General features: G+C 44.5%; 1 protein-coding gene across 1 annotated transcript; it reads right to left on the minus strand.

The window, feature by feature from the left end:
- Positions 1-15,265: 15,265 nt before the first annotated feature.
- On the minus strand, positions 15,266-24,737 carry CBX5 (chromobox 5; the record flags this gene model as incomplete). The annotated part of the gene is made up of 4 exons (XM_084254980.1): positions 15,266-15,416; positions 17,089-17,189; positions 19,888-20,074; positions 24,601-24,737. The coding sequence occupies 4 exons, from the start codon at positions 24,735-24,737 to the stop codon at positions 15,266-15,268; spliced, it is 576 nt and encodes a 191-aa protein (XP_084111106.1).
- Between the last annotated feature and the right edge of the window lie 254 nt (positions 24,738-24,991).

The raw sequence follows: 24,991 nt of genomic DNA on the forward strand, positions 1-24,991 counted from the left end.
TCACCCTAGCCTGCTCAGGCCAGAACCTCCCTCGATCAGCCTTATTTCTTGTCTGGCCTCAGTTCCTTGAGCTGTAACAAGACCCTTAATCCTGACACCCCTTGGATATACACACTGAGTCCTCTCCCACCAAGAGAGGCAGCTTCATGCCAGCAGGGGTGGCCCCGACATCAAGGGAGCAGGCCGAAAGGTCCAGCCCACTCCTCACCCTACCTGGCATCTTTTCTGGGTGAGACAACCAATAACTCAACCATCTTACTGTGTGTGTGTGCGCGCGCACGTGTGTGTGCGTGTGTGTGTGCGGGACTATGACATCTGCCAGGCTGGGCACCACTAGGACCCTCATACTCTCACCCCCATCCCACAGACAGGAGGGCATAGGTGTCCCTGCCAAGACTCTCATCACCTTTCCTTTGTGGTGCTGGCATCCAGGAGGCACCTGGGCACAACTCAGGGGCCTGCCCCTCCAGCAGAACCTTCACCTCACTCACGCCGTGTCTCCTCCTTCTCACCTCTTGTTTCTTCCTGCTTCTCCTCCCCTTCTGTGTCCACATTCCTACTCCATTCCCTCTCTTTCTTCTTTCTTCCCAGGCTGAATTCTTCCCATCTTAATCACTGTTCCTCCATCTTAATCGCTCCCCCCGCACCCCCCGCTCTCTGGAGGGGGCTCTCCATCACCTCCCCCCAACCTCATCCCCTCCACCCCACCCTCTGTGCTTCCCCTTTCAGACCTGAGTCACCGCCAGGGCCCTAGCCACATTTTGGAGGTCCCAAACTCAGAAACCAACACCTTCTGTGCATGAAGGGACACACGTGCCTCCTCACAGCTGGCATCAGCCCCACTGAAGGGGATCAAGACCAAGACAGAGGGCAGGAGGGAGCACTGTGGGCCTGGGGCCAGAGGTGGACAGTCAGGCAGGGAAGGTCTTGCCAACCATAGTTGGGGTTCTTGGCAACTTTCACACTTGTTGGTGATGGTGACAACAAATCCAGCCTCCCCGATGTCATTATCATGTCATTCTTTAAATTACATTCACATCTTTCTTCCTGTCCATCTTTCAGAAAGTCAGTAATGACCATCCCCCAGCACCATCTATGTCTTAGCTCGTGAGCGCCAGAAGGCAGGGATGATATGTATCTCCGTTGGGAAAGTTCTTTGCTTTGAGAAGTCTCCAGGATACTTAGGAGGAGCAGCAGAAGGCAAGTGGAGACAGAGAGAACAAACAGCTGCGCCTGCGGCCCAAACATGCAGGTTTGGGGTCATGAGCCTCATCATAAGCAGTGGTTGAAATTATAAGCGTGGAGGAGCTATATCGGGAGGAGGAAACAGTGGGGTGTTTGGGAAAGTGCAGGGAGGGGTATCCGGGAGTCACCACTATTTCAGAAGTATGAGGAGGCCACTCTGGTGGTGCAGGGGTTAAAGACACAGTCCTGCCAAGCTGTTGCCAGCCGCTGTAGCACGAGTTCGATCCCCGGCCAGGGAGCTGACCCACACGGCGCAACCCACTCCTGCCTCACCTGCTGCTCCCCTCAGCCGTGTATTTCAGTGGATCCACCTGTTCTGTTCCCTACTCTGTCCCTGGTGAATCCTCTCCTCCCCCACAAACCTGTTCTTGTATGCATAAGTAAATAAATATTTAAAACAAACAAACAAACAAAAGCATGACTCTGAGACAGAGTGGCCAGAGAGGTAGAGGGGGCCTTCCAGACCCCAGCTTTCCACAGAATATATACATGGTACGTCTTCATAATTTGGGAGGAATCCATAGTACTATGGAACTATTTTATGGTATTAGGTAAACAAATACAAAATGGTACACGCACTATATAAAAATGGAAATTTCGTCTCGTGGACAAATTCTGGGCAAGCGTACAAACATACAATGTGCATTATATTAACATGATAGGATTGTCCTTTGGCCAGTTTTTCCTTCTATCATTTTTTTGTGATTAGAATAAAAGATAAAATATTCTGTGAAAAGCAAAATCACTATTCAACATTTGCACTGAGTCCCTCAGGAAAATGATACCCAGAGGGAAAAATTAACTTACCCAATACCACGTTGCCAGTGCATGGAAGAACCAGAATGAAATCCTCATTTAATGATTTTCCCCGGGGCCCAGGCTGGTGCTACTGCTGATTCTGGAGCGAAGTTTGCTGTGAGTTTATATCACTTCTTACCTTCTCTCAAGCCACAATTCACCCTGTGCCTTCTTGTGCCTTGGCCTCTAAAAATGAGCTGTTCTGGAGGCCCTCCCTGGCCCTCCTGCCTTTCCACCTGAACAGTCCCATTGGCTGCAGCGTCCTGCTTCTGATCCTGCTTCTAATGGAGATGGCCGTCCTGGCGCAGGGAAGCCTTCCCTCTGCCTCCAGTAATGACTTCTTCCTCTCCGCCCAGGAAAGCCCAGAAGGCACTAGAAAGGAAGACGTTCTAGTGCCTTCTGGGGCCTTCTAAGGCCCATCCCTAGTGCAGTTTGAAGTACCTTTCAATCATATTCACCGATGATTTGTGGGTCATCTGTTGCCTTGAATCACCCAGGCCATTGCTTCCCCGCCATTAGCTACTCAACTTAGACTCGGTGGAGTAGATCCAGATGAGTACAAACATATTTGAAGTCATATTCAAATTAATACATCTCTCCAGCTCACACACGCGGACAGACCTGCCATCCCTTCTTTGGAGACAGCAAAAGCTGTTTGGTTCTGAGAAATCTGCAGCCAAAGAGATACCTGTACTGCCAACCTCTCACCCATCCACATCCCTCTCAGACCCTTCCTTAAACTACTTGAGGCAGGACTGGGGATCAAGGGAAGAAAACATCAGGATTCCAGGCCTGCCACACCAGGGCGGAAACTGAGGTCATTCAGGATGCAGAAGGGCCTCCTGAAGTAATCAAAAATATTTTTTAGATATTCAGGGCAGCCATCCAGTCCAGAGCAAAGACTATTCTAACTCAGAACACGTGAGGGTAAATGCTAGGTTGATTCATTGCTCAGAGTTCTTCAGAAGTACAGCTCCAGCCGTCTGTGTCTGTGTGAAGACAACGTCCTGCCTGGAAGCGGCGGACGTGGCGCTGGAGGGCCTTGCGGCCCCTCTGGGAGCTCCCACACCCCCACATCTGTGTTTCGGTGCACGCAAGTCCGCGGCACGTCATCTGTTTTTCCAAACCTCTCATCTCCCATCCTTCTATTTCATTCCAGTCTCCCAGGTTTTCAGAGGGACGATTTTATGCCTCTTTCTCTCTCCCTTCCACTCTCTCTAGCCAAGCGTGCCTCTTTATCTCCAAACACCCCCAACCCAGCTCCTTAATCCAAACCAGAAACCGCCTTTGCTTTGAGGAAAGAAGCCCAGGGAGACGTAAAGGGTGCGGACAAGATCCATCACTGTTCCCCACCCCCTCAGCAGGCCAGCTGGGCCCGCGCTTCAGGGTTGGCGGAGAGAGACCAGGAAATGGTTCCTGTGCACCCCAGGGTCCCTTGGGCTGATATCAGAATGGGGCAAGGAACCCCCAAAGAAGGAAGCTTTCATTTCCATGCTGAAAAGCAGTAAACAATCACAGACACAAATAAGGATCCAATTCCTTTAGCTGGACACCCAGAATCAGTGATTTCCAGTCTTGTTGCAACATCGGACATGACTCCAATCATCTCAAGGATTGTTGTGAAATTCTTAATGATTGATTTTTAAAAACATAAAAATATCACACAGAAAACTCAGCTTTTTTGGGGGGTGGCAAGTGTCTCACACCTACAAAATAATGAAGAACCCCCCAAAAATAGAAACCTTTTTAAAATTAAAAACTTTTTGTTGTTGTTTTTTAAAAGATCTATTTTATTTATTTATGCGTACAAGAGCTGGGGTAGAGGCCAGAGGTGCGGAGGGTGAGAGGAGTCACCAGAGACAGAGTGGGGAGCAGAACAGGCAGATCCACTGAAATACACTGCTGAGGGGAGCAGCGGGGAGACAGGAGAGGTCTGCTGTGCCATGTGGGTCAGTTCCCTGGCCGGGGATTGAACTCGTGCTGTAGTGGCTGTGGCTACTCATAGCTTCACAGTGCTGAGACTTAACCCCTTGTGCCACCAGGGAGGGCTCCCCCAAGGCCCCCCCAAAGCCTCCTGTTTTAGACACCACTGCTGAGAGTACTAGGAAGACAGAGGAGAGATGCTGCAATCCCAGCAAGACAGGCAGCCTGTCTTCCCCGCCTCCCAGGGGAAGAGGAAAAACAATCTATACTTTTCCTTCCCTCCCAAGCTCTTCCCTCCAGTTCTTTTATGAACTGTCTACTCCTGGAAACATGGAAATAAAAAACAGGGAGAGAATGCAAGGGGGAGAGAAACATGATCAAAAGAAAAACCAGTAACTGAGGAGGATGAACAGGAGAGAGTCAGTAAGGGGGGTGGGGGGCGGCAAGGAAAGATTGTGCCCTCGGTCTGTGTCCCTGTCTAGAAGCAACAGGGATGTGTCCACACCCATACAGGGAGGGGCAGGTACCCTGTACCGTGGCAGCTCCAACCCCTCCACCCCCGGCACTCCCTGTGCACGTGCCTGGGAAGGGGAGGCAGAAGGCCATGTGACCAGACAAAGGAGCAGTGAGGCCTGGGGCTCTAGGCTGGCCCACCTGGCTTACACCTCACCAGAGTAGCTGAAGCTCAGCCAAGGGTTAGCTTGCGGGCAGGGGGAGGCAGAGACCGAAAGGCCACAGGGAGAGGTGCTTCGTGGTGGTGCCAACGGCGTGAGGCAATGGTTCCCACACAGCACAGGCGAGGCTTTCTGCTCACCTGCCCCCAGCCCACCCTTGCTGCAGATGGAGAAGCAGAATTTCATAAGCTGCAGCAGCTGCACCAGTACCTCAGCTTCCCCAGAAGACAGCCACGGGGGGCACAGAGGGGAAAGGAAAGGGTGTAGTAATAACCCCCCAACTTTTTCATCTCAGCAGCCCCCCAATTTATCAGCAAGCTCAATTCTGGGCTTCTCGTCCTCTCTTCCTGGCTCATCCCCAAATGATCACACAAGGCTTTGCTGAGCAGAGGCATTAGTTACTGAGCTGCACCGCCTCTCTCGAGAAGGGCATTGTGTTAGACGCAGAAGGCGATGCACCTGTTTGCAGAGGGCGCCTGGGGTAGAGAGAGCGAGTAAAGACTCCCAGATTGTTGCAAGAAAGATAATAATTTGATGGGGTTGAACTTAAATGCCCAGATTGAGGCTGTTTGTGGAATTTAAAGAGGGTCAGGAGGACATGGGGTGGAGAGACCAGCGATGAGAGGAAAAAAGACAGAGAAAACCATGCACGAGAGAGTAGACAAAGGGGAGGAACATAAAAAATACAGACCCACAAATAAAGACAGAAGCTGAGCGAGGAGGGAGCTGCACCTGGAAAGCAAGATGTTCCAGCTGCAGAGGGGGTGGGGAAGCAGGCGCACAGTCGGAGGCGGAGGCGGCGAGACAAAGGCTGAGGAGCCGAGAACCAGGCCTATCCAGTGCCTTCAGCTTGTCCGTGACTCTAAGCAGGGCGCTCGCTGGAGCTGTACTTCCCAGTCTCTGCTGGAGTAACAGAGCCCCCCAGTGCCGGTGTGGCAGACGAACACACCAGTTGATCCCAGCTTTTGCCCTGATTGTCTGCCCCCTCCCCCGACATAGGTCACATTCAAGGTTTAGGTAGCAGCTTGGAATGTCCACCCGCTGTAATGGGCTCGGGTCACCCCCAGCTCACACTTCCTTGCGAAGGGCAGGGGTTGCAGGAGGGCTGCTAACTCGAACAGGGCGGTGTGGAGCTAAACAGCACTTTCCCCACACACTGAGCCTCCATCTTCCCCAGGCTGCCCGCGCCACATCGATTTCTCCAGCTCTGCAGCCCCTCAGAGACAAAAGGGGGAGGCAAATCTGGGCTCTGGACAGCCCAGCACGCTGAGAGGCACGATCTCTGGGAGAAGAGTTACGAGCGGGGATGAGCTCATCTGCATGGTGCCATGTGGGCAAACCCTGGCACACTGGAGGGCAACAAAAAGACGCAGTTGTTTAGGAGCGGGAGTGTGTCAAGCCCCCGGAGCTGTGCTCCCCAGAGCCCGAGGCTGCTGGCGAGAGCTAGAGATGGGAAGGGGCAAGCAGTCCCCAGCGTCAGAGGTAGGAAATAAATAATGCCCAGAAGGGCCTGGCTCTGAAGTGGACCAAATGGCTCTCCTGTCCCATGTTTATGGGGTCATGGACCATTAAGCCAGCCAACCTACAGATGTCTTCATAAGACTTTATGAGATTGGACTGGGGAGACCCTATAACTCAGGCACAAGAAGGGAACACGGGAGAGAATTGCAGATAAGAGGGTGGCAATGAGGTTCAGCCTTCAGTGGCTGGAAGTCTGGGTTGTAGGATCCTGTTCTTCACACTCACCTTTCTCTCTGCCTGTCTCGATTAGACACAGGATGACAGCACACTGTCATTTCCTAGTGAATTTTTTTAATAAACATTTATTTATTTATGCATATAAGAGCTGGGGCACAGGCCAGAGATGCGGGGGGTGAGAGGATTCACCAGAGACAGAGTGGGGAGCAGAACAGGCAGACTGACTGAAATACACTGCTGAGGGGAGCAGTGGGCAGACAGGCGAGGTCTGCTGCGCCTTGGGGGTTGCTCCCTGGATGACCCGGGAGGGAGGGGGGGATGGAACTGGTCCTGCAGAGGCTTCGGATTGCTTCATAGTGCAGTGCTTAACCCCTTGCGCCACCAGGGAGGCCCCTCCTAGTGAATGCTTGACTGCCTGGTGTATTCTTTGTTTTTCCCTCCTAATCCAACTTCCAAGAAGTTTCCTTAGTTATTTGTGAAGCAAATCAGAAACATATTAACAAGCTCCCCTACAATGGGATTTAAGCCTGATTTAGATTGTCAGTAACTTCCCCCAAATTCTAAGCACCATTTGACTGTTCTAGAGGTTCCTGCCTTCCTGGAGAATGTTTACTCTGAGCCACTGGGAGCAGAGGCTTTCGCCACCCTGTGGCTATTTGCAGAAAGTCAGAGACCAACAATCCTTAGAATAGGACCTATTCTCACATACAGTGAAAACAATGATTGAGCAATGAGACTGTTCAAAGTCTTGCTGCTCTTTCAGAAACAGCTTTGTGACTCCTGGCTGACACCCCTTGGTCCAAATTAAGGAAGGGGTGTAAAACCCAGATGTTCAAACCACCACTCAGGATCCGTATGTGAAAAGCAACCATTTATTAGAACCAATACAAGAGTATGAAAAGAGGGAAGAGGGCGGAAGAGGGGGAGAGAATGAGGTCTGCATTGGATGTCAGTTGTGGAAACACATAAATTGCCTACTTTTAAACATTTACATTTAAATGGTGAACATATATATTTCACTTACCCTAAAAAAAAAAAAAAAAAAAAACCCAAACAAACAAACCAAAAGCAGACATGTTTGGCTGAAATAAAACCAAGAAATACAACCAAAACTCCCCCACAAACCAAAAAGGTCCATAGAGAATTCAGTTTCCCATTTTTCCATTCAGAAACCTGGCTACCAAGTGTGATTTGTCTTGTGACCCAGGAGGGTCGTGCTGAAACCCCGCCTCTGAGTCTAGCAGGTCCCGTCCTGCAGGAAGGCCTGAGGCTGTGGGCTTGGCAGCACACCCGGCTGCCCTCTCCATCCTCCAGAACGCCACAGGACCAGCTGGTGCTGCCAGGGCTGGGTGACCAGGAGCAGAGCCCACAAAACAGAGAAGGGGCTGGGACCTTGTGCTTTTTCAAGGGTTACACGTCTAGGGCCAAGGAAAGGGAAAGGAACAGAGAGCCCCACTGGGAAAAGGCGCTGGCTGCGCCCCTCAGCTGAGATGGAGAGTGAGGCTCTCGAGCCCACACCTGGGCAAATAGAAACAGTGTCCAAAATCTCCCCAAACCAGAAGAAGAAAAGGACAGCCGGGTTCAGACTGTGGACACTGAGAGAGAACAGATGTTGAACACAGGAACTGGATGAAGTTTTAAGGAGTTATCAATGCCCAATTCTGAGTGTTAAACACATTTATAGAAAAGAAATTTCCAAAGTGGCTCTTTCTTGGTGGGGGACAGAGGAAGTGGTTATATTTGTTGAGCCAGGTGGTTACCATGGGAAGGCGGAGGCTTGGGGATAGAAACCACAAAGGAGTATAGCTGTCCTGGGGTCAGCTTGGGTAGTGATAAGCAATGACAGAAATCAAACCCACTGGGTTTGTTTTGCTCCCGAGGCACTCCGAGTCTGTTCCAAGGAAACGGGACCTTAATCCCCAACCTGCAGAGAGAAACAAGCAGTAGTATCTATGCCTCAGCTCCCTAATCCAATGCTCTTGGGTCTGAAACAGTCTCTTAGTGGATGCAAGACAGAAAATACTAAAGGCCTTCCCCCATAACATCCTAATAAGTCTGGACCTATTAAGATTGCAACAATCACGCAAACACTGTCAACATCTGAACTAGCAGCTTTGATGAGGGGTGGGGGGCAGAGAACTAGCCAAGGTCACTAAGTAGTTCCCACCTTGGGACGACGAGGTGAGGACTGAAGCCTATTGAAGACCTAGACACCGGCTCAAGGCATCCTCCATGGAGGACCCTGGAGTAGTCTACAACGCTGATTTATAATGCCTCACAACACCCCCGTGAGGTAGGTCAGTATTATTACCCCCATTTGACAGATGGGGAACTGAGGCATTGAAAGGAGTGACTTGCCCAAGGTCAGCCATTACCAATGGGTTGAGGAGGTTGGCACACAAGCCGGCACCCACTCAGTTCTTGTTCCACTCCCCGGAGCATTTTACTTCTTAGAGTATACCTGGGAGCAAAAGGGAAGTAGGTAGGCGCACCTCACTCTGCAAACCGGATGAACTCGGATCAACCCACAAACACTGAAGGCCTCTATTACCCAGCACAACGTGAGGAACCTTGGAGAAGCAAACTGCGTCTGAAAGTCACGGGGTGACAGATGTTCTGAAAATAAGATGAGATTTTCAACACGAAGGGCATGAATCCTTTTGTAAAGAAATAATCATTTTACACTACAGTGAAGGACTAAGTCACACCGACTTCCCAAAATCCTGTGCTGAGTAACCCAGATTCTCAAAATCCAGACTGAAGCAGGACATACTTGAGCGGGAGGAAGCGTCCCCTAGCGGTGGTCTGGCAGTGCTCTGCCCAGCAAGGCTGGTGGGGAAAGGCCAGCAGCAGCGGGGGCAGCAGAAGCCGCAATTTCCTCTCCAGGCCGGAAGCTTAGGAGTGGAGGCGCACCCTCTGGGCTGCTTCTTGTCCTTCCACACAACACCCAGAGGGCAGTGTCTTTCCAGACTCTGCCTCAGCTCAACTTCAGTTGTAGCATCTTCATAAGCAGCTCAAGAGTAAGTATAGTTGGACTCCTGTAAGATTCCTTCTCCCTGCCAGGGGAAAGCTAACAAAAGGCAGGCAAAAAAGAAAGCACACTGCCCACCCCGCTCTGGATTCACACTGGATTCTGGTGGAAATCCCAATGACCCGTGATCCTAAAACTAGAGAGTAAAAAACCCACAGTCACTCTTGGTTTAGAATCAAACCCTAAAGCTACTGGAAACAGCAAAACATGACTTGAGCTTTCAAAGTTCTGTGACACAAACTCTTCTCAGAATCTTCAGGCAGGAAGCCTCGCCTCTCCTCTGCACCCCACTAGAGGAGCCAGAACAGTAGGACTCTGCATAGAAGAGAAGTCCAAAGAGTAACTCATCAACACACACGGTATAATGTTCACCAGGAATATTCTGGTTCTGGAAAAGACCAACCATTCCAAGACCTAAACATAAGCCATTTCTCAGCGATTGCTGACTGCACCGGACAAGTCTGGGCGATGAGAAAGTTCAAGACCGATTAAAGCAGCAAAGACAGTTCAGGGTCAGTACACATTTAGAATTCCTCAGAGTGTGAGGAACCCATCACTGTGTGTGAGGAACCCATCACAAGTGTGAGGAACCCATCACTGGGGCCTGGGGTCAAGTGTAAGGGTCACACCTGCCAATGCAAGGGGACACCATACATACAGGATTAAAAAAAAGAAGAAAAAAATGACAAGATAAAAAGTTCCATTTCATTCAATTTGGTCTAATTTCTCGATAATAGTTTCCTATTAGATTTTCTGATTAATACTGATGGCTCTTACCTAGGCTGTGATAATTAGGTTTTGATCTATTGTGACATTAATGATCACAATCAGTTGACTTTGAAATTGTCTTAATTAATGGCTCTTCCCTTGTAGGCTGCCTCCAGTACAGGTCTGTCCCCTCCCCCACCTCCTTGTTTTAACTCCTTCTTCAACTGACCTCAGAAACAAATAGCATTAGAGGATCTCTTTCTTTTCCTTAACTAAGATCTTAAAATTATTTTAAAACATTTCTCTGACAGAGGGGGCAATGAGATGATGTCAGGTGGAATGAGGAGCAGGATGAAAAGGCAAGAGCATGCTATGAACAGGAAAAATTCCATCTTAGAAAACAATCAGTCAAGCATGATATTAAAGTGGCAATGACAAGCTGAAGTAACTCTAAGAGACAAGATGAGGTAGATTAAAATTCAAGAACTCTAGCACAAGCAAAAAAGAAACTAGAATTATTTTTATGAAGCTATCCAAATTACCTTCACACTTAAGTTACTCGAATTCCTGGGAACTGACTTCCAGTTAGCCAACTCTCAATTATCCAGGCAGAGAAAAGTATCTTTTTCTTGTAGTCACATGGGTCAGAAGTAAGAAATTTCTTAAGGTTAGATTGTTTCTTAACTGGTCTCCACCTCAACTTAGCTCTCCCTGGGCTTGATTAAATATGAAACTCCAGGATGTGTGTATTTCTGGAGAGATTTCCAAATAACTGACACATCTCTACTTAGAGACCACCATCTTGCTGTCGAATAAAACTACATCTCTCAGAAGACACACAGATGTTAACAGATGAGCCCCCAGTCTTTTAGCAAATCTCTTATTATTGGAAAGCATGTCCCAGTTTTGGGCTTTAAGCCAGTCTCCTAGTAATTCCTCCAAAAGGGACAAGAAACCGCAAAAACTGTGAACAACTTCCAGGACATGCCCCGGGGGGAATAAATGTTAATAGCAACATATATGGTATCCGCAACAGTTAAGACTTTGCACAAGGAGTCACTGTACCATTACATACTTTGGCAAAGAGCCTAAAATGGGGACTAAAATCAGGGGTTCTCTCTCAATCCCCACTCACCTGTTGTTTCTCGGCAGCATTTTAACTGACCTTCAGTTGTCTCTACTTTCTGGAATAAATTAAGCCCTTGCTGTGGTCTCTCTATGGCCAGTTAGCTCGGTTCATCCAGGACCATAGATCTTGTCCACATATGAACCAACTGTCATCCTCCTACTCCAGGGCCATGAATTATTCCAACATCAGACAGCTGTCTCTGCCCCACATCAGAAGCGTGTACCCATTTACAGCATTTATTATACTGAACTATCAATAGTCAGTTTATTCCACAGCATGAAAGTTCTTCGTGGTCAGGGACGAAAAAGTGTTTCCCGAATGAAATGAATATTGATGTAAACTAATGTGGCTGGATATGGATAGCTCAATACAAATTCACCACTATTAATTGGGTGGTGGTAGAGGGGAGCCCCCAATTCAGAGTACATGCTCTTGGGTGCAAGGCTAGTAACGTTTCTATTTTTGAAAACATAATTTTCATGCTTAGTAAAGCTGCCATGAAACTGGAGTACACTGGGTCCTCTCTCTGCCTAGGCACAGGTAAGCCTGCTTGGTAGTCTGATGACAATGGTTCAGAGACCTCAATACTACACTTTCCATTCTAAAGATCTAAACCAAAAGGACAGTGCCATGGGTACAGAATGAACTTTTCCTTTGACCCATGTGGAGACAATTTCCACATTTTAAATCTAATGGCATAACCCTTCCTGGGGTTCTTGTGTTATTACAAAGTATTTTAGGCTCTTGAATTCAAACCGTAAGGGTAAAGACAGTCATTCCCCAGCCCCTCTTGACCCTTCACTGTACCTCTGTTGAGCTGAGCTAAACCACAGATTCAAAATCAAAAGATGAAAATCCCAAGCACCTTCCCCAAGGCCCAATGATCTGGCCTGAAGACAAGGAAAATCAACTACAGGGTGGCTATAGAATAGGAATGAAGAAAAGTTAAAGAAGAGTCTCACTGCTCAAGCTATAGAAACACGACCTACCTTCCATCAACAGAAAGGATGACACAGACGTGGCTGCGGAATAGCCAGGGGCCAGCGAGACCTTTGAGTTTGTTAAGCAGCACCACAGGCCCAAATGCTCCCAGGAGCAGACAGGAGGGAAAACGACCTGGCACTCTCCAAGTTAAAAATGGGTGCTTCTGTTAGGGCTGATGCCCCTAACAGCTGAACTGAATGTTAGGGCATCTGTCCAGCTCAGAGCTTTAAAAACTGGCTACGCTGACTTTGGCAGACCCCCGTTGGGCAAAACTCTCTATATTCGGTGGGAGAGATCCTGAATGTCGATCACTAAAAGAAATTCAGCATATAAAAACGTTTTAAAAGAGGACGAAACACAGGAAAAACATACTTCGAGCACCTGAGACCTAGATATTTAAGACCACTTATAGCCCATGTCTATTACCTCTTCTGAGAGGAGAAAGCCCCACGAAAACAGGTTTCCGTTGGAGGCTGCAATTCTCCAAGGGCCAGGACAGTTACTCAGCACTAACCAACGCTGGAGTCACAGGCAGGCTTCTGGCTTCCTTTCCACCCAAGACTGCACTTAGTATTGGCCTCTGGCTCCCTACATTCCTATAGAAGCTCATGGGCAAACAGAGAGGGACAAAAGTTGTTTTGGTGGTAAACACTCAGTACAAGACCATGATTTTCTGTGGACAGAAAATGAAGTGAAGAGTAAAGTATACAAGGAGTGACGAGTAAATGATACTGGGATTATTTTGTTAAAAGAAAACCAAATTTTTATGAGTCTCTTAAATAATACCTTTATCCACAGCAGCCATGAGACACAGAGGTTTCTCAGGACCAATCTCAATATGAAATACATTTGTTCTGGTCTTCATCAACATGCTAGATTCTGGTTTTAAAAAATATGGTCACTGTGGTTTACACGCCCACTGCTCCTGGGGTTCACACTGGCTACCTGGAAAAGCTGTTCTTTCCTCTACCTGCTGGCCTACTGCTGTCCTGTACATGTCTACCCTAATTGATATCCTGATTACTTGAATATCCAATATTTCTAGACCATGCTTGCTTGCTTTCAGAGGTCTATCAGATTAAGTACTGTCAGTTACCCAGCACTTGATCTAGGCCTTTAATTCCTCCAGAGAGTAAAGGACCATGGAGATAAAAGACTCCCACCTAGCTGAGGTATGGGTTATGAGTTCTCACCCAATCACAATACCACCGATAAGAATTTTCCTGGATGACTTACACCAAAAGCATCATTGTTCCAGTCTGTCATGTCACTGCAGCAACAGCTGTCTTCTCAACTGTGCAGTATAATTTTTGACATAATTTATACAAGCACACAGAATTCAATCAACAGCTGAGCAGGGAAGCAGTGTTAACCAATGCTATGAATGGGTGTAAGATTTGCATATTATTTGGCTCATCTGTGGACTGGAGCACTCTATCCATTTCCCTCATTACTCCGAATAATCTAGAAATGGTTGAATGCTCCTGATCAGACAGCTATATGTTTTAAAAGTCAAAAGCAACAACAAAAATAACCTCAATGGCGGTGAACTTTAGAGTTAAGGCTATTTCAAGCATTTATTCTTATTTCCTCAGCCTTGGGCTGAGACAAAGATGCTCAAAACCCTGCTAGTCCCTTACTTTTAGTCTGGATTCTCTAGCCCTGTCCCTCTCTCCCCCTGGAAAGGGCAGAGAAGGAGGGCATTTGTTAGGGGACAAAGTCAGAGGAAACAATGAGGAAAATCATCCCTCAATGTAACGGCAAAGCAAGAAGAAGCCAAACGGGAAATATTTTGCTGAGAAGTGAGAGAAGGTTGTGGCGACATGTTAATGCCAGGGCCTGTCACTCTCTGAGGTGATAATCTTCCATAGAAAGATACAACTAAGAGTTTACGGGTGGAAAAGGGAAGAGCATTAATACTTTGGGGACTCTTGGTGGCAAATCCAGGAGTCAACAAAGCAGGAAATTTACGACTATAAACACTAAGAATATTTAAAATTGACATTGTGGCCAATGGCTCCCTTCCAAGAATTCCCCACTGAAATAATGGCATGGAGAGGAAACTTGGGTCCACTGAGAAGTGAGGGTCAGGTCTGAAGCCTCTTTGGTAACAGGAATGCTTTGGGAGGCCACAAAAGTTGGCAGGGTTGGAGGGTGCCTAGCACCTTGGCACAAGCAAGCACCAGGCAGTCATTCACACCTACATATATATATAGTCCAAACATGAGGGATGAAGGAAATAACACACATATACCATATGTGCTAATAAAGACCATTGCATCCTACCCCATCAACCTCACGTACTAATAGCTATAAATCTCCACCATTAATAATCCTGTCATTTCATGACAGACTGCACCACCTTGCAGAAGAAGAAATCAGGGATTGCTAAGGAACAAGGCCAAAAGTTACGGGGCTATGAGGAGTGCCTTGACGAGTTTCAATGTAAAATTTCAAGTCCTCCAAAGGACAGAGCTATTCTGGGAGAATGGGTGAGGATGAACAGAGGGTGGTCCAGAAGACCACACCAGGAACCCTGTATTCTCCTGGGTACAGTGGAATGAGGGTGAGAAAGCCCCAACAGGTAGGCAGTTGCTATTGGCTTTTTAAAAAGATGGGCAACGACTTTTCCATCCCAACACCTCAAAACAAAGGCCAGTCGGTCATCAACATGTTCTAAAATCCAAAACAAGAAACCAAAATTTATCATAATTGCAACAAAACCTCCCAATCTAAAATGTAACCAATCCTGAAAAGATCAAGACTCTAAGGTGATTAAAAAGTTAAAATTCATCTTGAGGTCACAAGGGAGAAGGAAGAGATTAGGGCAAAGGAAAAAATTGTGGGACTTACACACAGTATGTAAAGGCCTGATCTTCACAGAGAAACACTTATCATGAATCAGACCATCAGTTATGTTACAAGAGAACCAATACCAACATTTCTCCTGTGGAGCACAGTGATAAGCACATTTTTTATGGATGTGTTTAGGGAAGAAGGGGTGGGAGGGAGGGAGAAGAGGCAGGGAGGTGAATGTATTATATACAAAGAGAAATGACAGAGACCACCCTTCCTTTAGCTCTTTGCTGTTTCTTTCTCTTTGTTTTCCGCATCCTCAGGGTACGCATGCCACGTCAGTCTCTCTTCATAAAATGCTATCACAATCTGTGGACATTTGACATTAGCTTCTTTTGCAAGAACCAGGTCTGCTTCATCTGTGTCTTTCCTGGAGAGAAAGAACACAAGATTTAGAAAAAAAGGAATTTAAGAGTGAGTCTGTCCAATCATAGCTTTATGTCTGTCATTAGATGGATTTAGCTGACTTGAGTTCGTTTACCTCCCGACTTCAAAGTCGAAAAGGGCACTAACTGTTCAATACTTCCTAGGAGAAATTTCAGTATACGAATTATATTAGCGGATATCATTTAACTACTCCATCAGACAGAAACACGTTTCCAGCTAGAACTTAGATACAAAACAGCAGGCTTAATTGAAAATACTGAAAATTAAATTGTATTAACTCTGCTTCCATAATTTTTATTTTTGCGTATGAACATGTGAGTCAACACAAGGAAACTTACATTCAGTCCTACTGATTAAGCATAAATTAAGCAAGCCAGTATCTAGATCGCCTAAACAAAATGGTTCTAACCGCCTCATCTTGCGGTCTTTAAAACACTCATTGTCCTCTTGGTGAGAAATGGAACAGTAAGAAAACAGAAATTCAGGTTACAGCAACATTACTTCTAAAAGGGAGAGTAAAGGACAATGCAGAATCTAGCGCTAAAATGAAAAGCAGGAGTCAGCTGCAAATATCAATTATCCAAGTTACACGAGCTACTATGAAATAAAACTAAAAAATCTAGCTAGTTTCTTAACCAGGATTCCAAATTAAGAAAAAAAAAAAATTAAGTTACAATTCCACTGACAACTTCCTCCTTTTCTAGAGAACCGAGATGTTCAGTTCACAGAGGTATTATGGGCGAGCGGAGGAGGGGTGAAAGACACGGCTTTGAGTGGCTACGCAAATTTGGACTGTGTTGCAAAGATAGTTAATATGTGCATGTAAATCCTAAGTCACACATATGCTGAGTGGGAAAAGCAGTCACTATAGCTCCTTCCTTCTGACAGACTGGTGATTCTTCAAATGCAGGCTTCTAAGTAATTTACCAACAGAATTTCAACCAGATGAAATATTAAACTTTAGAATAATACAATTTTTAAGGTAATTAACTTCCTTAGTGGCACTGTAGCATGAACCTTCTATTTAGAGATGAAATTTAAATCACAAGCCCAGAACACTTGGGAAGAGAAGTAATGAGCGCCACACCGTAAATCACCCCGTCTTTAAGTAACCAAATTGAGGGGAAGTAACTACGCTTTCCTCTAAGAGCTATTCCCTCTACCGGATGAAATAACTTGTGCTTTGGCCAGTATTAGTCTTAATGTTCTTTGTTGAGATTCTTTTTCTCTTGGAGACATTATTCAGTGGTCTTGGTGCTTGGTGATGGCAGAAAGCCTCACTCAACTCCCACCCCATGGCCACAGGCGCATAGCCTGATGGTAAATGATTCAGAACTGTGTAAATAAATGGTTAGGTCATGTTATAGGCTTCCTACCTCAAATCTAACCCTTTCTGGTAAATAGGCTAATATAATTTGGCTTAATGCTAAAACTTGAATGTATTTAAGACATGTCTAAATGTCCTAAATACATTCAAGTTTTAATCCTCAAGAATTAATCCTAATTCCCATTAATACTGACAGTTGGTATCGGGTAAAAGACACACAACAATCAAAATTCTTAGGAAATACTCAGTCCTGCCATCTTATCTTCCAAACAAATTTAGGTCACTGACAAAGAAACATAATTACAGCATGAGATACAATGTCTCTCACCATTTCATTAGGAACATTAAATCACCACAGGAATCTGTCGCCCCAATGATCTTTTCTGGTTCCAGTCCTCTCTCAAAGCCCCGAGCGATATCATTGCTCTGCTATAAATAGGAGATGAAGAAAGGTTACAGCTTGGGGAACAAGAAACCCGTTTCTCAGTTCAACAAAGTACAACTGAAGTTACTATCACCTGATAGCATTTTTGTCACCAATTCATAAAATTCTTAGAACTTAAGGAATACAACACTGGGTAGGTCTTTGACAATAGGTATTTTTACAAAATGTCGTTGTCCTTTCAGTATTCCTACAAAGGATTAGACGTGTCTCCCAGCTCTTCAACATCCCACAACATATTCTGGAGCCATCGTCTAAGAAACTCCTCTGATCTATTCTTCCCAACATTGTAAATGGCCTACCACTAGGCCGTAGCTCCTGAGATGAGAAACAAGTCCAGGTTTACTCCAATTAGACCCTTTTCCACTTATAAACTTCAAACATACCGCCTTACTCAATTTTAATTTTTTTAGACTTTTCGTTCACCTTAACGATGGTCAGCTTGTAATAGTGCTTTTCACAATCATCAACATTTATGAAAGAACAGAAGAATGATTGAAGGGATTACCAAAAGACACAAATTTCTTTCAGCAATACCTATTGCTTGCAGAAGAGGCCCTGCTCTGTATGCAGGCCCTCCTGACGTGGCCAAGCAGCTGGTATTAGAGGGCAGAACTGGCCAGCGGTTTTAAAAAAACAAACTGAGAATTCTCTGGGGGATTTTTCAAACTTGGTGAAAATGCAATCATGCATCTAGACAAGGAACACAGGGGTTGATTCAGGTACCAGAGCCAAACAGTGACATTTTATACAAACCAGGTAAATAAAAAAAAACTTAATATTATGGAGGATAATGAAAGCTTATCTAGTGGCAACACACACACACACAAGATTGAGAGAGACTGCGCAAATGAACAAAATCTCTGATGCCTGATTTCATAATAAAATCTCTTTGATCTGACATTCACCTTGTTTTCTTCTGAGAGATGCAAAGCATTCAAGGTCCAGGTGGCCCCCAAAGATACCAGAACCCATGTTGGGGAGGAAATTCCATGCATGGCCAGGGGGAAATACTGCCTCAAAACATAGCCTCTTTTGGGGGCGCTTAAAGGGAGGCGGTTCCCAGATGTGCACACAGCTGCTCACAGCTGGAATGCTGGCGCATGGACTGAGTCGTAAATCATAGCTGGCGGCTGAAAACAGTTTGCCACATAGGGAGGGAAGGGAAGAAAAATGTTCAAGCTGCTGAAAAGGAGCCGAGGCGAGGAAAATGCTAAAATCATCACACAGGCAGTAATCTTAAATCAGGCATAATGCCTGACTAACAAATTTCTTCTGCAATGGTCTAAAGAAAGAAACTCAATCCCCTCCTGTACCTTTAAAACATACAATCACCCATCTTCCCAGCTGCCTACCTGACAGGCGCCAGCACTGCTGAGAATGCTGTCGGGGGCCCCAGATGCACATTACAATGTAAAGGACATGTGGGGGTTGCTTTCAAGGCTGGCAACATCAGAACCTGGCCTAGGAATGAGAAACCCTGCACTGGCCGGTGGCTCTCAGCCAGACTGCTCCTTTGAAGAAGGACAGAAACCTCAGGGTGAGGAAATACACACTGCATGCCACCAGTGGCTAGTCAGAAGTCTTGCACTATGCTTGCTTTTACTCTCTTTCCTTAGCTACTTGGGCAGAAAATGAATCAAATGACAAAAGCCGAATACAAAGAACTACAAAAAAAAAAAAAAAAAAAAGAAAGAAAAAAACCCCAAGCCACGGCTCCTTAGAGAAAGCATTCTCAAATTCCTATCAGCACAGTGTATCATAATAATATACAGACCTCCTCAGAATAGGACAGCTTTAAGAATAAGGTTGTGGAAAATAAAATTAATCAGGGAAACAAAGACACACACACACACACACACACATGCAGAGTCCACTTTCACTCGCAGCCTCCAATCTTTCATTCTTATTTCAATTCTTTTATGAATGCATACGGCGTGGTGCTAGACGATTAAGAAGCAATTTATGCTTAATTTTATTAAACTTTAAGGGTGTGATACATTCTTCACCATAAAAGGTTTCACAACCTTGAAGTAAAAGAAAATAATGGAAATTGGGGGTTGCGGTGTGTGTATGTACACAGATGGAAAAGCCACAGCTGAAAAGAGAGGCAATAACTGCAAACGAATCAACTCAAAATTTCACAAACGCACGTTCAAAACTGAACAACAAAAAGATTCCAAAGAAAGACGAAAATTAATTTCTTATTCAGAATATGCAGAAATAATAGGATCTAAAGAAAACATACATGCCACAGAACTGTATACTTCAAAATGGTAATGTATGTCAGGTGAGTTTCACTCATTTAAAAAAAAGAATATAAAGGGTTGAAGGGTTAACTTTGGGAAAAAAAGAAAAAGTGAAGTGGCAAGCATTTTAAAGCCCCTTTTCATTCTCAAAAAAGTTCACTGTAGTCCCTCCCTCTCTAAGATAACTTAGCCTTCTTTTATGGAGAAGGCAGAGAGGAGCTGAATGTTTTGTAGGGATTGTTAGCACCCTAATATCAACACAACTCAGTAGACATAACATTCATTTCACACTCAGCCAGGAGGGGGTGCTATAGTTAGTCAACACAACTTCAGGAGCTCTTTTGTTGCACCTTATAGGTCATAAATACAACAGAAAGAACCCAAATAAATGTGTATTTATGTGTACAGAACAGGTGATGAGAAAAAGGAAGCTTACCTCTCTCTTTTTTTTGGATTTGATATCATCTGCACTATTGGAGAAATTGGATTTCCTCTTGTTGCTTTCTGACTTCTCCCTGGGTTTGTTATTTTCACCTTCCTTCATCTTCTTATACTTTTTCATAAACTCAGAAATTAGCTCAGGGCAATCCAAATTCTTCTCAGGTTCCCAAGTATTGTGCTCCCTGGGCAAGAAGGGAGAAAAGAGAAAAGAATGAGGAAGAAAGAAAGTACAATGCCTAATTTTAAAGACAACCAACAAGCGAAAAGGAAAGAAATCTACAGGAGATGACAAATTTCATTAGAGGAATCAACCCAAGGAAAATGAAAAAAATATGTCCACAAACAGACTCACACACTATTTTTTATGGCAGCATTTCAACAGCCAAAGAAAACAATCAAATATCCATCAGATGGTGAATGAATAATGTGGTATATCCATTCAATGGAATACTATTCAGTAACAAAAAAGAACAAAAATACTGATACATGAGACAAAGCAGAAGAACCTCAAAAACATACTAAGTGAAAGAAACCAGGCGTGAAAGATTATATACTGTCTAGTTCCATTTATATGAAATGTCTAGGAAAGACAGACTTAGAAACTTTTGGAAAGCATAACAGTGGTTCCTTGGGGCTGGGACATGGAATTAACTACAAATGGGTTGAAGGGAATTTTGGGAGGTTATGAAATGTTCTAAAGTGGAGTGTTGGTGATGACTATACAACTCTATAAATTTATTAAAAATCAATGAATTGTACACTTTCAATGTATTTTAGGGTATGTAAATTATACCTCAATAAAACGGTTAAAAACTCAAATTTGAATTCTGCTTTACAAGTAGTTCAATTGTGATTTCACACATGTAATTATCTATGCAAATCCTAAAGATAACAATTTAACATTCATCCAACCCTAGTTTACATTCTAAAATATAAAATATATTATTTTTTTATTATATTTTGAAGAAATGTCAACAAATGATTGGAGGATTGGAAAGTTACATAGAAAAAAGGGAAGATCTTAAATCATTTGAATATAGCAAACCGTAAGGACAGGACTCAGAAGTGGAATTTAATACACTGGGCTCATCTATTGTCAATGGTAGTCAAAACACACTTTTATATTAATAAGGAAAAAACCCTCAAACTGAATAACTGGATCTAATTACACTTGGATCAAGGAAGTAGTACTACAAGGAAAATAAACTGCTGGTATTCACAAAGTTGTCTGTTCCTGGCATGGTTTTGTTTTTTTGTTTTGTTTTGTTTTAAATGCTTTTATTTTAAGATCCTGGGGGCAAACATTTATAAACTTAGTTTTATTTATATATTTTTTAGGATTTATTTTATTTATACAAGAACTGGGATACAGGTCAGGGGCACCAGAGGGTGAGAGAATTCACCAGAGACAGAGCGGGGAGAAGAACAGGCAGATGGACCAAAGACATTGCTGAGGGAAGCAGTGGGTGAGACAGGAGAGGTCTGCCACACCATGTGGGTTTCTCCCTGGCCGGCTGGGAATCGAACTCACGCTGCAGAGGCTGCGGACAGCTTCACAACACTGTGCTCAACCTACAGTGCCACCGGGGAGGCCCATGTTTGCTTTTTTTTTTTTTTTTTTTTTAAAGATTTACTTATGTATATAAGAACTGGGGTACAGGCCAGAGAGGTGTGGTGGGTGAGAGGATTCACCAGAAACAGAGTGGGGAACAGAACAGGCGGAATAACTGAAATACACTGCCGAAGGGAGCAGCAGGCAAGACAGGAAAGGTCTGCTGCGTCATGTGGGTAGCTCCCTGCCTGGGGATCGAACTCATGCTACAGTGGCTGCGGACAGCTTCATAGGTTGCGTCTTAACCCCTTGCACCACCAGGGAGGCCCCCTGGCATGTGTTTTAAAAAACAAACCACCGAGTGTATGGTAAGTTTATGGATTCAAAGGAAGCAATGCACCTATGCAGGAAAAACTAGACTGGCCATCTCTTTGTTCCTAGCCAGCAGCTGGTTCTTTTGGTTTTATATATAGTAAGGTCTAGTTTACATTAGATACTTTGTATACTATAGAAGTGTTTTCTATAATCCCTTAATTGATTTAGGAAAAAAAATCTTTCCATTTATGTACTATTCATTCCAGATACGTTTTTAGATATTTGTTTTTTTAAATAAGGTATCTTTAGATGGAAGGGTTTGAACACATGTCATAACGATTCAAATAGGGAGCAGAGTGATGGAAGCAATCTCATATATACACTAGACTTACATAACTTTCTGTAAAGGGAGCTTAATTAAGCACAAGACAATTTCATTTCTAAATCATTTGAGCTAAAAGTGGAAAGCTTCTCCTTCATAGACCTTATTGTATCAGAAAAAAACCTGCTTATACATTAACTTTCCCCCAAATCTACAGACTACGCAGTTGGTTGTCCCAGAAGAAACTGAGGCACCAAAATTAAGAGATGTGCCAACATAAACAAGTAGACTTGGGGGTAGGAGTCCCTGTTGATAGCAAGGAAAGTCAATCCTTTAATGGGATTACCCCTTTTTTCTACCCCCAAAAATAACATAGTATTATTTAAAAGAGTCTGGGCTTTAGGGTCAAAGAAATCTGATACTGGATCTTATTCCAGCACTTACCAGTTATGTGATCTTCAGCAAATAACTTCACTAATTTCCTCACCTGTTAAACTGAAAAATACCTCTAAAGGCTGTTAAGAGAATCAAAGAGAACACACGTGGTGGATGCGACTACTGCCTAACAAATAGTCGTAGAAATGCTGACGGTGCAAAATTTGGTCCAGTCTCTCATGAAGCCCTGGGTATTTTTGACAAAATAAAGACAAATGTTTATTAATCCATCTTACCCCAAGCCCAGTCTTTCCCTCTTTTATCTATGCTAAGATACTAGTAGTTCAACTACCGATATAAATGCTTCAAGCACCCTCAAAACTACCAAGTATTTCCTATGGTGATTCAATGGGTCCAATAAACACCCTTAAATCTTTAGGTTTTACTTTAATTCCTATTTCAGTGGTCTAGCTCTTTCAAACTCATTGCTGTCATCTCCAGAGGATGATGTGATACCACTCCTCTTTATTTTATTTTTTTTTTTATAGAGGCATTTTTATTTATTTATTTATTTATTATATTTGTTTGTTTGTTTTGTTTATACATGCACTGGGTACAGTCAGAAGCGTGGGAGGGTGAGAGAATTCACTAGGGCCAGAGCGGGGAGCAGAGCAGGCCGAAGGAGCGAAGTACACTGCTGAGGGGAGCAGCGGGCGGCAGGAGAGGTCTGCGCGCCATGTGGGACCCTCCTCTGGTGGCCGGGGAGCAGCCGGGGATCGAACCGGCGCCGCAGAGGCCGCGGGCAGCTTCGCAACCCAGCGCTCAACCGCTGCGCCACCGGGGAGGCCCCCACTCCTCTTTAGAACTATGGAGGATATATTCTGATAGCTGTGCGACCGGCACTTACTGCTGTGTGCTAGACACTAAGCATCCTGTAGTGCACACACTGCCCCACCTAAAATACCGGCAGTGTTCCAGATGATTCATGTGATGAGATCATCTTACCTATGCTCTCAAGGCGCCTGATTTGTACCTTTATCCAAAGGTACTATCAAAACATTGAATCTCTTAGCATATTTAAAGTTTTAAAGCTGTGATATTAATATGGCCACGACTAAGCACATGTGGCTAGTTTGAACTGAGATGTGCAACAAAATACCAGATTTTGAAGACTGAGCATGAAAAATAATGTAAATGATTTCATTCATTTTTTATTAAAATGTTTATTGATATTGAAGTATTATTTTGACCTAGTCTAGTGCTATCAGTTCACTGGGGTTCTGAGCAATCCATTCTTTGTTATCAGGCATCCTAGTGAGACAAAGGGCAAGAGAATCAGAAACTGAGGCAAAATGTCTAATGACTACACACACTTCACGCACTTCAGTTTTCAAGCTACCTCTTCTGTGTGCCTAGCTCTATTTGCTCCAAAAGAAAGAATCCATATTTTAGCACTTCAGCATAAAGTCAGTTTCGGGCTACCAGACAGTCTAGTCAACACTGCAGTATCGTTCTTAAAGCTCAGTGACCTATAGCTAAGATTCCACTTAATTTATTTGGCCTTGGTCACATATTTTAAATTTTTAAAAATAAAATGTTGGCGGGGGGGAGGGGGGATGTGGTCTCAGATTTAAGTCTCCCATTAATGAGTGCTTCATGCTAGGGCACTTCTGAGAACCAAGAATCACTTTGGAAACCTATGGGATTGAACATAATGTCCACTTTTGCTAAATTCAGGTATCTTAACTTAGTTATTACATGAATAGTAACAGTTTACAAGCTTATGTGTCCGCTCTATCCATCTACCTAACATCTCTATGACAAGTGCTATTTCTTATCCGTATTTTACTGAGGAGAAAAAAAGATTAAGGAAGGTAAGCAAGGACATCTAGAGCTCATAAGAGGCAGAGCAAGAATCTGGACCCGGGTCTATCCTCCTAGCCAGTCATTTCAGTGCCTCTGAAAGCATTATCACAAGAACACCAGCCACAAGTAGACTGTTTAATTTATTGTTGTGTCTTCTGAACAGTAAGAAAGCAGTGCAGGTTGGGAAAGGAAAAGTCAAAGATGGAGGTAGTTCATGAGCAAGTAAAGCAAAAGTGTCTCACTCTGCAGAATTCTAAAGCCTAAGAGAAGACACTTACTCAGAAAATCCTTTCCACTTCAGTAGATATTCCACTTGCCCCTTAACCACACGCCTGTCTAGCACCTTCTCCACAACGTATTCCTCCTCATCCTCTGAAGATGAACTATCGGCTGTCCGCTTGGTTTTCTTTCCCATGTCGCACTCTGTTCCACCTGAAGGACTAAGTCCACCAGGTTCCTGCAAGTGGGAAGGACAAAATGGTCAGAATCCACGTAAGGAGCTCAGACTTTCTGCTGCTTCTTGATGGGGTACAGGGGTCTAACCCAAAGTTGCCACGTACCCTTCTCGTGGGTCTTGAAGCATTCTATGGATGAGTCTTAAGACTTTAATAAAAAAAAAAAATGGGTCAGTTCCCACCTTCCCAACCACAACTTTCTCTTCAGCTAACA

Source organism: Talpa europaea, assembly GCF_964194135.1.
Source record: "Talpa europaea genome assembly, chromosome: 15".
NCBI classification, from domain to species: Eukaryota; Metazoa; Chordata; class Mammalia; order Eulipotyphla; family Talpidae; genus Talpa; species Talpa europaea.